The 16,191-nt window shown below is 52.7% G+C and overlaps 1 protein-coding gene across 1 annotated transcript in view; it reads right to left on the bottom strand.

Moving 5' to 3' along the window:
* Positions 1-16,191, bottom strand: part of LOC133345274 (SCO-spondin-like) — a 178,995-nt gene that overhangs the window by 157,798 nt on the left and 5,006 nt on the right. The window contains 14 exon segments of the mRNA XM_061555889.1: positions 2,542-2,788; positions 3,007-3,199; positions 4,493-4,717; positions 4,819-4,991; positions 5,141-5,258; positions 5,750-5,888; positions 8,100-8,340; positions 11,086-11,269; positions 11,910-12,035; positions 12,578-12,663; positions 13,077-13,235; positions 14,253-14,355; positions 14,910-15,127; positions 15,765-15,941. Of these exon segments, the coding sequence (XP_061411873.1) occupies positions 2,542-2,788; positions 3,007-3,199; positions 4,493-4,717; positions 4,819-4,991; positions 5,141-5,258; positions 5,750-5,888; positions 8,100-8,340; positions 11,086-11,269; positions 11,910-12,035; positions 12,578-12,663; positions 13,077-13,235; positions 14,253-14,355; positions 14,910-15,127; positions 15,765-15,941 (2,389 nt within the window).

The raw sequence follows: 16,191 nt of genomic DNA, 5'->3' as shown, positions 1-16,191 counted from the left end.
TATTCCCGTCATTAACCATCCCGCTGGTGCGTGAACATAATATCTTTATAAACGTGACAATTTAATCGGGTGGTAGAGGGTTAACGACACGAATATTTAGCATAAAACTACCACCGCTTGGTCCGAACAGTATGCTCTCATATAAAACACACACCCACACATAAAAGACAAACATCACAACAACCGCCATTCGCCACTAAGTGGCGGTGACGTCACCACGACGCTTGTGCCAGGCCATGTGCACCTTGAGGCCACGTGAAGTGTCGAACGCCCGCTGGCAGGAGGTCACGGGGCAGACCCAGCAGGTGCCACGGGTCGACTGACTGAGATAACTGAGATGACTGGTTGATGCACCACCTGTGCCCCCTACTTTGCCAACTTGCTGATGACTGGTACCAGCGGTGTCAAGATCGGCCTCAGTGGAGGAGGCTCGTGAAGGACGCTACTGGGCAGTTGGAGGCAGTCGCCCTCCAACAACAACGGGGGGCGGAGGAGCGACACTCACAACAACGAGCGGAGCGCCGGGTGGCTAAAGCACAAACATCACACATACACACACACAGACAAAACGTAAAGATTCCATGTATAGCCTGTATGGACTGCAGGGGGCAAGTGCTGTGAGCGAGCACCTTTTAAGGCTAGTGTGGTCCACAAGGGGGTGGTGATATGCCCATGCAGCACCAAGACTGGGCTGCCTTTGTCTCCCCAGTGCTGATGTTTATATGCCACACCAGGCACTCCTTTAAGGCTGAGTGGGCGATAGAGTAGGCCCAGGACTGGTTCAAACTCATGTCAGTGAGTTCTGTAGCGAAGTGAACGAACCGCTGCACCTCTTCCACAACACATATGTCCAAACTGAAATTGACCAAGTGATGCTATTTTTTACGATTTTGACTGTGAGCTGGGCCTCACTTTATGAGGTCACTGAGACAAGAGATTTACCGCTTTTGAAATTTGACCTCTTCTCCGGGGTCAAATACCGGGTGACTTTACAGTCATTTGCTAAATGTGAACATTTTAACGATGTTCTCGAGTCCAGACATAAATCATCCTGAGATACGTCCTCTTTGGCAACTTAGACCTGGGAAGAGTGTCATTCACACTGGCCAGCATGGTGAAGTATGGTCAAATGCTTACCCCCATGACTCATCCAGCAATGGATCGGCAAAAAAGGTAGCACCGGTACAGGTGCCAGGTCTTAGTGTCACCTACCTACACAGTCATTGGCCAGTGTGATGTACTGTATTTGTTTCTGGCAAAAGAGAAACTTGCTTAATCGACTGGCTTACCAGCCTGCAAAACTGTTTCCCTAATACACTCCACCTCGTATTCAACCTGCATGCGTGAGCTTGCTTTCTGGAGTCTTCAGACACAATTACATGGAGGTAAACAAATAAAAGGTAAAGACGCAGCACTGAATTCACTTGCCCACACCATTGCTAGAGGAAGGGGCTTCCACTAGAGGGAGCTCGAAGCGTGCCCCCTCTCGACTCGAGGATATTTGGCCTAATCTAGATTTGATATTTATTTGGCCTACTACCTCCACTTTACCCCACCACAGGCAAACCCTCCTTGCCACGTAACCGTGATGGTACCCATTTATACCGCTGCGTGGACAGGAACGTGCCCATTGTTTCAACCGCCGCGCCAGGACATTGAAACGGCGACCTGTGGATTCATACTCAGTTGTTTTTTTCGGTAAAGTCACGTCGGTAAAAAACAACGACCTGTGGATTGTCCGGTGTGCTATTCGTTAAACTGCGGCAGCATCATTACCTCGTCACACACAGACGCTCTGGAACATCAGGTAGCCCTGACCTGTAATTTACCTAAACGAACGCAGCGATGCACTTAAACTAAAGTATTTTTTTATTTTAACAGTGAAGGCCCACTGAGCTCTACAGCTCTTTTTCACAAGCGACCTGGCCACATATGATAGCCCAACGAAGTGGCTTATCGCGCGGAAATTTGTCAAAGCCAAATACTCTTAAACGCGTGTTGATTCTAAATGTGGTGGGAAAAGCCGGAGGACCCAGAGAAAAATCCACGCGACCACGGGGAGAACAAGCAAACTCCAAATATCGGGGTTGAATCCACGACCTGCTGTATACCAGGCGAGGTAGTTAACATCTCGCCACCTCAACATCCTCCACATTAAATTTCTATTTAAAGCTTTCGTGACTGCAGGGATTCATCGTCTTGGTTCTTTCGGTAAAGTCACGTAGAATGGAAATAATAAAATAATAAAAATAGAACATTTATTAATCAAAAGATTTTCTAAACATTTTTATTTTTTATTTTATTATTTCCATTCTACGTGACTTTACCGAAAGAACCAAGAAGATCCTCCACATTCACAATCGCAGGGTCCCACAAAAGCCATACGAGACACCAACGCGCAACATCACCTACACGGCCAGGCTCAACACATCACGAACATAATCACCCATGGCCCGAGTCGAGAACTCAGTGGGGACTCGGGGGGGGGGGGGGGGAAGGGCCAGGATAGGGGGAGGGGGGGGGTTGCTCGCATCGCTTTACCAGGAGTTGCAGCCCCTGGTGAGGGTGTGTCCCGGCGGGTAGAGCGCGTCGCCCTGCGGGCACGGGCACAGCTCCGGGGCCACGCAGCGGCCCTGCTCGTCCAGGACGAGCCCCGGGGGGCAGTTGCAGCCCGAGACGCAGCCGCTCTCCACGCCGGTGCACGCCAGGCCCAGACGCAGCTCGCCGCACGTGGCCCCGCATGGCTGCGAGCACTCGGCGTACTCCTGCCCACCGGAGCACGGCATCGCTGCGCCCGGGAAGATCCGCGCCGGTCACTCGCACTCCGGTGATCAGTCACCTACTTGTCTAAACTAAGGTATTTTTTTTTAAATGCTTACCGAGAAGTTCAACGTACGTGCGTGCGTGCGTACGTCCACTTGCCAAAACACCTTTAGCGATGCGGTCTGGGCAAAAAATGAGGCTCGTCAAGGGACATGTCGTCTGCGGAGAACAACGAACACTTACGGCAAAAGGAGGCGCTCCTCCAGACGGTGGGAACGCCGGCGAGCGCGCACTCCCGGGCGTAGGCGGCCACTGCCGAGCAGAGGCAGCCGGCGCTACCGCCGCTGCTGCTGCCGCCAGATCGCCTCCCGCACCCGCACACCGCAGCCAGGCACAGCTGATGGAACGGAGACACCTCCACCACCACGTGGCAGGCCTGCCAGAGTGCACGGGAACAAATATTTTTTGGTACGTTTGGCATTTCGCGCCATTCCATTTAGCGCGTTTGGCGACGTACGGTGCGGAAGAAGATCTACACAATAGGCGCTTTGTGTCACAGACGAGTCTGCAAAAGTTTCAACTGAAGAAACTGCAGGTACATTTTAGAAATTTGACAGATTTGGACAATGATGCCAGCACACTGTAATTTTCTAGACTTTGCGAATTATTTAATGGGATGTTCGATGTCCGCTGTGAACTTGATGGTGCAAACCTCTGCAACGAGTGGCGAGTGCGCCACCACTGGGGTCATGTGACTACCCCAAAAATATTATCATATATCGGGCTCATTAGAATCTACGATAAATAGGTGAAAGTTTCTCCATGCTTAAAACGAGCATTGGGTGGTGTTTATCTCTTAGTGGCGGAAATTCAATATTGCCATGGCAAGGAACAGTCCCTTTAAACAAGAAAAAAACCTATTGCTAATTTTCCAACAATGACCGCTAGTTGAGGGCTGATAAGTCGAGTCGGCCCCCGACCAGAATTTGAACTTGCAAACTCTTTCTATTGTGAGTCAAGCGTCCCCATCGAAGCCCCCCCCTTCAGCCGTACATATACGGCTGCAGCGGTCGCACACAGCTGTTGAGTGTGCAGGCAGCGCAACTGCACCATGGTCCACGAGCCGTAGGGGCCTAGGAGCCGGGCTACCGAGGATCAAAGGGGTAACTAAGACAAGGAGGGCCCGCATTTAAATTCCTTACACCAGTATCTATGGTCAACCACACCACGCTGCTCGGCCGCAGTGCTATGCTGCGCCAATGTTTATTTGAAGTGATAAAGCACCGCACGGCACGTAAATGTCAAGTCAAAAGGCAAAGTGATTTCCTACTCCAAATGAGAACTGAGGCGGTGCTGATCTCCCATCTACAGCCCTGAGTCAGTGGTGGAAACTCGACACCCTATGTGATGGGGGACAACCAGTGCCACAAAGTCGTATTCACTTTACCAGCCCGGGAGAGTCAACGATGGGCTGAAGGAAGTGTGTAAATGCCTACTCTTAGTTCTTTCGGTAAAGTCACGTAGGTAAAATTTTTTAATTAAAATTAATAAAATAAAAATATTTATTTTTTATTTTATTTATATTATTTTATTTAATTTGTATTCATTTTAATTCATTTTTTTTACCTACGTGACTTTACCGAAAGAACTAAGAGTATGAATCCTTGCAGTCACGAAAGCTTCAAATCTAGAATGTGTAAATGCAAGTTGACAACCAACGCATTCAGACCTCAAAGGTCGGCGCGTGCAGAACGGCGCAGCTCTCCTCGGCGTACGGGCGGCTCTGCGCGTAGGTGGCGCACGGGTCGGATGCGGGCTCGGGGGCGGTGGCCGGGCAACCCTGCGATGCCCGGTAGCGGTCGGCAAACGCCGCGGCGTTCGTCTCGACGTCGCCCTCGCGCGTCGCGAAGTCGTCGCTCTGGGTCCAGCTGAACGTGCCGCAGAGACCGCGCACCTGCGGCACCGGAGGAAGCACGGCCGATTTATAGACACCGTCGCGGCCGCGGTGCCGCCCGCACGCCTCGCCATCGATTCTCGGTGCACGGGACCACGGACCTTGTTGGCGTAAGCCGGCTCAAGCCTCAAGTAGGCCACGTGGTGCTCGAGGCCCCACAGCAGCGAGAGGCCGAACGCCTGGAGGAGCAGGAACGCGGACGACGCCCTCGACACGGACACGTCCTGGTTCTTGAACGGCAGGCGCACGTCGCGCGAGTCCACGCTAACCTCACCTGCGCGGCGACCACGCGGAGACACCAACGTGGAACAAGCGGGGCAGGACGCCGCCCCGAACGAGTCGACGACAAGCTCCGCGATCCGCCGTCACGTCAACGGAGTTACCAGGAGAAAACCCGCGAGTGACGCGGACGCGCCGGCGGACCTGTGAAGCGCAGTCGGACGGTGGTCTTGTAGACGGTGACGGTGAGGGTCCGGCTGCAGCCGACGGCGGCGCAGGCGCCCTTCTCTTCGATGACGAGCAACTTGCCGCTCACAAAGTCCTGCGCAGGGGCGAGTGCGCGGCGCGTTACAGAGCCGGCAGACTCGACAGCGGCGTCTCTCAATTCTGGTCCCGGCGACGTCGTGCGTCACACCTTGTTTATGTATGTACGTATGTTGAACTTCTTTCACACCGCACGCAGCCAACCGCGCTAATCGGTGGTGCGAGGGAAAGACAAGAAACTCAAGACAAAAAGCAGTTCTAAATGAGTTATCAATCTAGATGACTTTAAATTGGATAGCTCCAGTGGCTTCGTAATTTCGGAATGAAGAGCGTTCCAGACGGCCGCAGAAGGCCACCTGAAAGCGCGCGATGCGGTGACCATCTTTGTTCGACAGCTGACCAAAAGCCGCTGCTTTGAGGATGACCGGAGTTAGCTCCTTGACGAGATCGGCAAGGTCGACATACACACGGAGCAAGGGGAGCGGGTAGAACGCGGCTGGGGTGACGGTCGTGACGGTAAGACGCTGCGTCACCGTGAACGCACATCACCTCGAGCAAGACGTAGTCGCAGGTGCCCTGGAAGGAGTAGCGCTTCCCGTCGAACGTGACGTAGTGGGAATCGCCGAGCAGCGCGCACTCCGCTGAACACCTGTCCTGGGTGCAGTTCCACACCCCGCCCTGGCACACGCTTCCGTGCAGGGAAACAAAGCGCAGTTAGAGCCGCTTACATGTGTAACAACGCAGACAATGACTGGGTTGCATTTGGCATTCACAGCCGTGATTCTTACAGTCTTTCCGCTAGTTGCACAGGAAGAGGACGATGTTTGCTACGGAGTAATTTGCGGGTAATTTTTACACATTTTTGGCAAATAACAATGATAAACTGAGTTTTGTAAATCTCCACTGAAAGTGATCCGGGCGGTGGTGGCTATGCACGTGGCATGTAATACAGACTGTGGAGACAGCAGGAGTTGGTGTTTGGAAGCTGCCTTCCCCTGGGCGTTGAGGTGCCATACCCTGGCTTGCCAGGGGCAGGCGATACAGAGAATGTAGACTCCAACTTTTCCAAATGCAAGGGGTATCGCGTTGCCCCCTCGCACGTGTGGGTCTTCCCATGGTGCTCCAGTTTCCTCCCGCGTGTAAACATTCAATAACGGTCCTGTAACACCTTCATATTTAGAGGAACGCAGAGCTTGGGGAGGGGGGAAGGAATTTGGCACCGTGGCGGGACAGAATGAGTCGGTGAAATATGGAGGGATTATGGATGCATCGTAATTTAGGCGCTGCGATGGCGAGATGTTAACTCTCTCGTCTGGTATACAGGAGGTCATGGGTTCGATCCTGACGCTGACGCCTGTATATATAGTTTGCATGTTCTTCCCGTGGTCACGTGGATTTTTGTCCGGGTCCTCCGTTTTTCCCTCCAACATTTAGAATCAACATCACGCGTTTCGAGTATTTGGCTGCTGTAGATTTCCACATGATAAGCCACTTCATTGGGCTATCATTTGTGGCCAGGTCGCTTCTGAAAAAGTGCTATATATCTCAGTGGGCCTTCCTTACCTGATAAAATTAAATAATGTTTATAGTTTTTTTAATTTAGTTTTCATGTATCCCCCCATATTTCACGGACTCATTCTATCGCGCCTCTGAGTCGTTCCCCTCCCTTTTCGAGAGCGAGCGAAATTATTATTCAATTATTATAATCATTACGCGGATGCAATCTCCAGCTAATTGCATGCAACGCCACCATTGCAGCAACAACAAAAACACGCGCAAGTTGTAGCGAGCGCTTGCAATTGTTCCCTAAGTTGTGAGCAGACCGAGCCCAACAACAAAAAAAGCCAGTGACTGTAACCAACTCCAGAGCCGCTTGAATGCGAGCCAGCGTCTGTTTATTTACGAGCCTCCTGCGCGAGTGGCGGATGAGAGTGTTTACGGGGGGGGGGGGGGCCTGCTCAGTTGTTTTCTTTCCGCAAACGAAACGGAACTTGCGCCGGCAGGCTACTGTATGGCTGTGTTTACGATCGTTTAAGCGCCCGGCGCACGCAATCGCTGGACCCGAGGTTTGGGAGGCTGGCCCAGGGGCAAAGGAGAGTCGCACACAACGGCACGACATTTTTGGCCGGTGCTCTTTCCGCAGATGTTGTTTTCGATCGCACGATTTCTGTACAGTAAACAGGAGTGAAAAGGGGGAACTACTTGAAGCTGGTCCCCTGCAACAATGTTTTGGACAAACATAGGCTCTCAATAAAGGGTGAAGCCCTGTAATTGCTCGCTCACGCCACTCCTGGCTATAAGGGCCTCTACTTAGAGAGAGTTGTAGGGAAGCCCTGTACTGGAGGTTATTTTGGCCTACTCCCTACCTGTCAACCCGTAAGGTTTACCCCGTATTCTTGTACAGGGAAATTGAGTTTTCAGGTCCATACGGCGTACAGCCGTTTCAATACGGGCACAACAAATGTCGTCTATTTGTTAGTGTTTCTACCTTCTGATGGCACTTTTGTAGGATGAACGTTGAGGTGGAGAACAGGTCTGTCGAGAAGGCATTCAGACTCTGCCTTCCTCGATAGACCTGTTCTCCACCTAAAGACGGCTGCTTGCGTTGTGACCAAAACATCGTGAGAATAATTTTATTCTATGGGGACCTCATTTGCCTAGTAAAAATATGATAATTGGTTCTTTACCCTTCTACCTGGCAACAAAACTGACACCTTTTTACAAGGAGTCCTTGTAAAAAGGTGTCAGTTTTGTTGCCAGGTAGAAGGGTAAAGAACCAATTATCAATAATTTTATTATGTTTCATTTTATTATTTTCCTTCTACGTGACTTTACCGAAAGAACCAAGAAGATGCATCCCTGCTGCAGTCACGAAAGAAGCTTTAAATCGAAACCTCACCACTGGTTGCACTGCTGCTGAACGGTCTCCCCGGGCCGGTATTTGCGCTTGCGGTGGTAGCAGGGGCACTGCGCGGCTAGGACGCAGGCTCCGCCCTCCAGGAAGGTGCCCCGAGGGCACTCGCAGCCGCTGACGCACACCTCCCTGCAGGCCGCCTCCTCGGGGAAGCCCACGGAGGAGCACGTGGCCGGGCACAGCGACGCGCAGTCCGAGAACTCCATGCCGCCGGAGCAATTCCTGGCTGCGGTGGTGGGACGGATGCGCAGGTTGCGGATGAGGATCGAGACGCCGCCGACGCCACCACCGCGCACCGATAACGCATTCTACCCTCCGCTGTGTATGGGGTGCCACCGTGGCGAGATGTTAACTACCTCGCCTGGTATGCAGGAGGTCGTGGTGTTCGATCCCGACCCTGACGCCTGCTGCTGAATTTGAAGTTTGCGTGTCTCTCTCTCTTCATCATCACAGTGGCGAGATGTTAACTACCTCGCCTGGTATACAGGAGGTCGTGGTGTTCGATCCCGATCCTGACGCCTGCTGTGTATTTAGAGTTTGCGTGTCTCTCTCTCTCTCTCTTCATCATCACAGTGGCGAGATGTTAACTACCTCGCCTGGTATACAGGAGGTCGTGGGTTCGATCCCGACCCTGACGCCTGCTGTATATTTGCGTGTCTGTCTCCCCGTGGTCACGTGGATTTTTCTCCGGGTCCTCCCGTTTTTCCTTCCACGTTCAGAATGAACATCACGCGTTTAGAGTATTTGGCTGCTGTAAATTTCCACATCATCAGCCAATTCGTTGAGTTATCATTTGTGGCCAGGTCGCTTCTGAAAAAGAGCTATATGTACAGGACTGCAGAGCTTGGGAAATAATTTGTGCCAGCTCACCGTCTGGCTGCCTTCCCACTCGTCCGTGGTTCCCCACGAGCGCCGAGTCATTGTCTCTCTCGAGCGAATACTGTGTGGCACGTTGTGAGCTGAAATTTATTATTATTATAGTTATAATTTGATTCCCCCCAGAGCTGACATCCGTGGCGAGTGATATCGAAAGCGGCCCTGCCCCCCACCACCTTCACCAACCCGTACGAAGCAGCGTGGTGAAGAAAGGGTCAAACGAACTCCGTGATTGACATGCCTTTGGGAGGTCTTCATCCACCATTATATTGCAACGCCCCATCGCGTGCGTATGTACATTACACGCTGTGCTCGGTCTTATTGTGCATTCTTAATTATGGGTTACTTATAGGAGATTTTCCAGGGCACACTTTCCGTGACACTGTCCAGAGACCTGGGGCACAATGCTGATTGCAATATAAATCCCTCGGCTCCAAATAATTGTAATCGCCCACGTGTCTCTGCGCTCCCACCCTGTTCCCCTCCCACCGCCTTTTCTGCTGAATCCTGACTGCGAGGGGGCCGAGAGAGAGAGAGAGAAAGCACTGAAAATCACGCGAGCCAGTGGAAACCAATGTTCATCTTCTTGGTTCTTTCGGTAAAGTCACGTAGAAGGGAAATAATAAAATAATAAAAATAAAACATAAAATACAATTCTCACGACGTTTCGGCCACAACGCAAGCAGCCGTCCTCAGGTGAAGAACAAGGCTGTCGGAAAGACAGCGTCCGAATCCCTGCAGTCACGAAAGCTTTAAATCGAAATGAAACCAATGTTATGATTCGTCATTATTATCATCAGCCATGATCGATCCACTGCTAGATGTAGTCCTTCCCATGCCGTTGCTTACCTTGAACAATTTTGCAATGCGACAATACATCTAGCGCCCGCACGTGAGCAGATCTGATCTCTTCATCTTCATGGTGCTTGAACTCCCTCCCTTTGGCAGCCATTCCACCGTTAGTCTCGTGGTTGAGACAAAGGAAGGAGTTCATCTCAACCAGTGCTATCGATGTCTCCTGCCCAAACCCACGGTCAGTATGTGACGTCTCGGACTTGCGTTTGCTCCACCGATGCGTCAGTCACTGTCGATCTGGACTCTAAAATGCCACAGCAGGCAAGGAGGAGACCGGTGGGGGAAGAGCATCATGGCCAACTATTATAGGTCAGCTATTTCCTATTTGTGTTTATTTTCTCTGCTCGCGTCACCAAAGTTAGCGAGCAGTGGCACTGGGTCATCAGATCAATTTTGAGACATCCTGCCAGGCACCGTACATGGTGAGATTTCATCGTGCAAAGACAAACATCCCCCGTATAGCCTTGAGCAAAATGCTGGGGCAAGTGCTGTGAGCGAGCACCTATCGATGCTAGCACAGTACATGAGGAGGAACTTATTTAAGGCCGAGTCAACATTGAGGAGTCACGGTACCAGTTTAGATATTCGCCACCAATGTTGGCCGTGAGCGGGAATCGGGTTCAGAGTTCAGAGCGGAGTGCTCTAACCACTACCGTTCAAACACAGGCAACACAGCAGCATTTGTTTAATCGGCTGATGAGACTATTGTAAGTCAATAGAATATTCCTACTTAGACGAATAACACATGATTATATATGGATTTGTTTAAAATACTCATTTTTATTTATTATAGTATTACCACAACTCTGCTGCTCTCAAAACGAACCATGAGGATCCTATCTGGCTCTGTGAGCCCCCGACTGTTAATAAAGAACCCTAATCATCATAGAGGCCACTTAGTGCGTTTCGACTTCACGAATCCAAATCATCTCTGGCGTATACGCTGACAAATTCAAAGGGGATTCTTGTTCATATCTCTTAGCCAGTGATGGAAATCATAAATTCCTATGGCAGGGGAAAATCTCCCAGCCGCTGTTGACTTTCCCCGCGAAGCGGAATGAACATCAATTCCAGGGGGATGATGAGCCCGCTGAGTCAACGAACTTCCAATCGCGAGCGACATCACTCTCTCGGCCGAGCAAACCGGGCCGGCTATATTTGCCGACGGACGCAAGCGGCGACGACGACGGGCAACAGACGATGGGCAACGTGCACGCACGCACAACGCCGCCGTTCTTACCGCAGAGCCGCTCGCTGCGCCACCGGAACGAGCCGCCCCGCCGCTGGGCGCACTCCCGCGCGTACCCGGCCAGCGAGTCGCACACGGCCGCAGCCCGGGGCCCCCCGCGGGGGTCCCCCGCCGTCGGGCCTGGCGGCCGGCAGTAGCTGTAGAGGCAGGCGTCGTAGTACTCCGTGGGGTCCACCTGAGCGGGAAAGCGCTAGATGGGTTTAGTGCGCGGGGCACCGGCAAACATCGTTCTTATCGCACGCAAGGCTACCGTCGCGAAGGAAGGCGCCGTGGTGTTTCACGGATACATTCTGCAGGAGTTTCGCGTTTGGGGCGATATTATCTTTGGTTCTTTCGGTAAAGTCACGTAGATAGACAAATAGTAATAAGAAATACGTGACTCTACCGAAAGAGCCAAAGAATATGAATTCCTGCAATTACGAAAGTTTTAAGTAAAAATTTGGGGCGATGTTGCTGTGTGTCTTTTTTGGGTAATTTTTCGAATAACGGTAAAATGTGGACGCTGACGCCGGCAAACAATGGACTACTCCGTTTCGAATGACGTTGCAGGATCTTTAACGACCGCTGCGAAGCAGGGAAGCAGAAGGATTAACCAGGGCCGCCTGCCAGATTCGAATCTCTGGAGAAAAAAAAGTGCCAAATGCGCACCGCCACTGGACCATGTCAACACCACAGCCGGGCCATGTGCAGTTTTATAAAACTGAGCGTCAAAACCGGGAGTTGGGCTCGTGCAGGTCACCGCATTTCCAGTCCTCGCTTCGTCGGGTTGTGAGAACGCGGCCTAGAGGCGGGCACGGCGCGACGCGGCCGCTCACCTCCACGTGGCACTGGCGGAATGGCGGCGCCAGCAGCAGCTGGCACGTGGCCTCGGCCTCCACCATGAGCGCGGGGTCCACCGCGCGGCGGCACGCGTGGCCGAATTCCGCCGAGTCTCGGCAGCCCTGCGCGAGAAAGACGACCGGGCCGAAAGTAAACGGATGTGATCGACGCTCGGCATCCCGCCATTCGATCGGTGGGACCCGTTCGAGGTTTCACGCACGTTACGTGGCGACTACCTTGATGCTAATAGAACAAACGAGACCAAACTCGACGGACCAAACGATAAACGAGACGAAATAAACGAAACCAAAATTTGAGAAAGGTAGCAAATCTAAAATTGAATCGTGACCTGAATCATGGAAATTCATCCGATCAGCGGAGCCTGAAGATGGCCCAGCAAGCACAAATTTAAAAAAACACTCACCACATACACCATTAACACCACACGATCTTTTAGATGGTGGGCAATGACACTTCTTCAGAGTAGAGAGAGCAGAGAGACTTACTGACTGACAGAGAACGGACACTCATTAAAGTATTTTGCGCAGCTTACTGGCCCCGCACCCAGCGTAGCGAGTCGTATAATTGCGTGGCCGAGCTTGGTTATCAATGCCGTGCGGCGCGTGTGTGGATGCGGGCTGCACTGAGGATGCCGATGCCTTGCCTCGTTCTCTGCGGACACCACTTTCCACGAGTTGGCGAAGGTGACGGCGTACTGAACGACCTGCCCTTCCGCCGTCATGAAGTCATCTGCACGAAACAATAGAGCATTTGGCATGTGGCGAGAAATTGGGGTGGCTGGAACTAAAGCCTTGCACACAACGAGACAACACTACTAGGTCAACACATCGTAGATATTACGTAGGTCAGAAGGCCTACTCGTTGTACGGCCATCTCACAGGCTTCTCCAAGCCCTGCGGGTTGGGTGTATCACACAAGAAAAAAAATGTGTGATATCCACGAAATCCCAGCAAATACGCATGTCTCCACTTGGCTGTATTGTGGTCTTCATTCCATAAAAAAAATCTTAGGGATAGCTCCGAGCATGTGGAGCGGAACGTCGGATATGGTGCTGAACAACACGCGACGCACAACTCGTAAACGCATCCGAGAGCTTTGCGGAGGGGCACATTTCGGGAAATGAACAAAACGTAAACACGTGCCGCCGGGGTCATCGTTGTAGGAGCCGCAGAGGCCTCTGGTCTGCCCCTTGAGGTCGGAGGTCACGGTGACGTAGACAGCGCGCTCCTGGTCCCACTTGACGCGCACGCCCAGGCCACTCTCGATGAACACGAAGTCCCCGATCCACTTGATGCTCACGCCTGTCATCCACGCACGGGTCACGCAGGTTACCAGAGCCGGTCAAACGCCAAAACATCGTCCCCAGCTCATCGCCATCGGCGGCACGAAGCCGGCGGTGGGAATCTCACTTTACCAAGGTGGGTGGTGGGACAGGCCGACTTACCATGTAGTTGTACTTATTTTATGGAACTCGAAGGGATGATGAGATTAACTTATCCCCCAACCCGGCATTTGAAATGATGACCTTCCGATTGCGGTTCGAGTGTTACAACCGCAGCACCACCCTGACTCCACCCACCCCTTTCACCACCTCCAATCTCTTCTTCAGGTCAACCAATATTACCCTATGACCTGCCAAAGGTCATGTTATTCTGGTCCTAGTGAACTCACATTTGTCCATAATCTCTCGATTGTGTATAAGCGTGCACACGAAGATGTGCACATAATTGTGAACTTAGATGTATGAATGATACCCAGAAGATACTCAACTGGGATTAGACTCAAAGCAACATCACCACTCTTGCAAAAAACTACTGCAGATTCTGTGAAACATAGCGCCTTCCCGTGTGATAGCCTCGCGCTATTGAATGATGCGAGTAACCAAATTCAATCATGAATTGATTTTATTTGAAGGGTAAAGTCGCGTAGATAGAAAAAAAAATGAAATAAAAATAACTAAATAAAATTTAAATGTAACATTTAAATTATAAATTAAAAATATCTAAAGCAAAAAACCCACGACGTTTCGATCGCAACACAAGCGGTCTTCATCAGGTTTAAATCAAGTGGCAGGTGATGGCTCAACTAATCCTGGGCCCCCACCCTCACCACCCTGCACTGACCAGTGGTAGTGAAGCACGGTCAAAATCACCGCACAACCAACAGGGCTTTGGGAAGCCTTCATCCAGCACTGGCTAAACTAAGGGGCTATAAATTATTAAAGTATGATTATTATTATCATAAAAAAACTTCGATCATCGATACTTTATATGCATCAAATGCGGTGATGCGGGCGGGGTCAGGGGTCACGGGGTGACCTTTCTGGAAGTAGGGATGCCCATGGGGAACTCCGACGTCGTTGACCGCTACGGAGCCGTTGGTCGCCTTGATCACCTCAAGGCCAAACAGGATTTTCAATTCCTGCGGAGAGAGACGAGACCCAACGTGGACGTTGATCATCGCAACGCCGGGGAGGAGGTTGGAGGGGGGGGGAACCGTCTCGCTGCCGGCATCAGGAACGGGAGATGCTCTCGCGTGGCGGTAGATAAAACACCTGTGGGGTGCGGGAGTGCGAGTAGGTCCATGACCAACCCGTGCGGAGTACAAATGTACACCCTCTCTCTCTCATCTCTCGCACGGGTTTTCTAAAATGCTCTTCAAATTTTTAACACCACGCCCGAAAAAATATACCCACTTATTGAAGCGACCGCATAATCTCACGCCACAGACTTCCCAGAAAATAAATCCTCGAGACTCCGTGGGTAAACGGATAGCCACAGATGTCATCTATTTAATCCTCCGCTTATTGTTACACGGACGCCAGTGACTTAGGACCGCCGGCGGGGGGAGGAGGTGGGGTCGAGGCGACGGTGACATCGACTTAGTCGTACGCAAAATCAGCGTCCACCGCGTTGCGGCAGCTTGCAGCCGAGGCAACACGACCGCACCACACTCTCCGCGCCCGTCTCCCTCACCGCGGCTTCTCCCCGGGCACTGGCCACGTGCACCGCCCACGTGCCGTCGGTGGCCGACGCCAGCTCGTAGGCGCACGCCCCGGGGAAGTGGAAGTGTCTGCCGTCGAAGCTGCGGTAGTGGAAGCCGCTCCACGTGGCGCAGGTGCCGAAGAGACGGGGGTCGCCGCCCGCCTGCGGTGCCACGTGGATGAGCGGGAGGCGAGGCGCCCCGGGTCCCCCTGCATTTTGCGCGGAGTTGGGCGAGAGCGTGAGTGGCACGGCGCGCGACGGTGCGATGCCCGTGTGTGGCAGAGCGCGTGCGCTTACGGCTTTCGCGGTCTCGCCGTGGCTCATTACCGTCGTCGTCAATCATTACGAGCCATCGGTGTAGCACACACAACAAAACAGGTGATGATGTAAATACACGCGGATGAGTGAGTAAGCATCTTCTTATGCCCGCTGAGCGCAAGTGTGTGATCGTGTGGCGGCGGTTAGCGCTACGCTGCGCCGTGAACCCGGCGACCCGGGTTTTATTCCCGGTCACGGCCAACACCCACTGACGATTATCTGAACCGGTCCTGGGCCTCCCCTAGGTCAACTCAGCCTCAAATGAATACCCGGTGCGGTGCGTAAACATCACCACCGGGGGAGACAAAGGCGGTCGGGCGTGGCCCTGGCCACCCCCCCCACCCCCCGTGTACCGTTCCGGCCTTCATAGGTGCAACTCTCTAACACCTTTTACCCCGAAAGTCCGTTGAGGCTACGCGGGGGATTTTTGTCTTAAAAAATTTTTGTGGGGGGGGGGGGGGGGGGGGCGGCGGGCGTCTAAACGAAGATCTCGGCACGATCCGCCAATGGCGCGGTGATGCTGCCCACCCGAGATGAGGAGCTGCGGGCACTCGGCGCACCGCGCCGACGTCAGGTTGCGCCAACTCTGCGCTAGTCCGTTGGCGCAGCACTCGTCCATGGCCGACAGCGCGATGCCCGCACCGTCGGCGTCGCTGCCGTTGCCACAGTCGGGCAGCGCGTAGCAAATGCCCGGGTAGGAGAGCCCTGGGCAGAGGAGAGAGGACGGCAGAGGTCGCAAACGGGTTTTGATTCCTTACCCGTACCCGTACTCGGCCGCACCAGGGTACGGGTACCCGTTCCCTACCCGTACCCTACCCGAAATGATTGACAAACGGTGACTCACCAGTGACTCACGGCCTACCCGTACCCGTACCCGGCCGCACCAGGGTCGCAAACGGCTACCCGTACCCGGCCGGGTACGGGTAGCCGGGTATCGGGTAGGGTACGGTTATCG

This window comes from Lethenteron reissneri, chromosome 21 (genome assembly GCF_015708825.2).
Source record: "Lethenteron reissneri isolate LAM-NWPU_2019-01 chromosome 21, ASM1570882v1, whole genome shotgun sequence".
Classification (NCBI taxonomy): Eukaryota; Metazoa; Chordata; class Hyperoartia; order Petromyzontiformes; family Petromyzontidae; genus Lethenteron; species Lethenteron reissneri.
The sequence above is the reverse complement of the archived record's forward strand: the minus strand, read 5'-3'. Positions and strand labels throughout refer to the sequence as shown.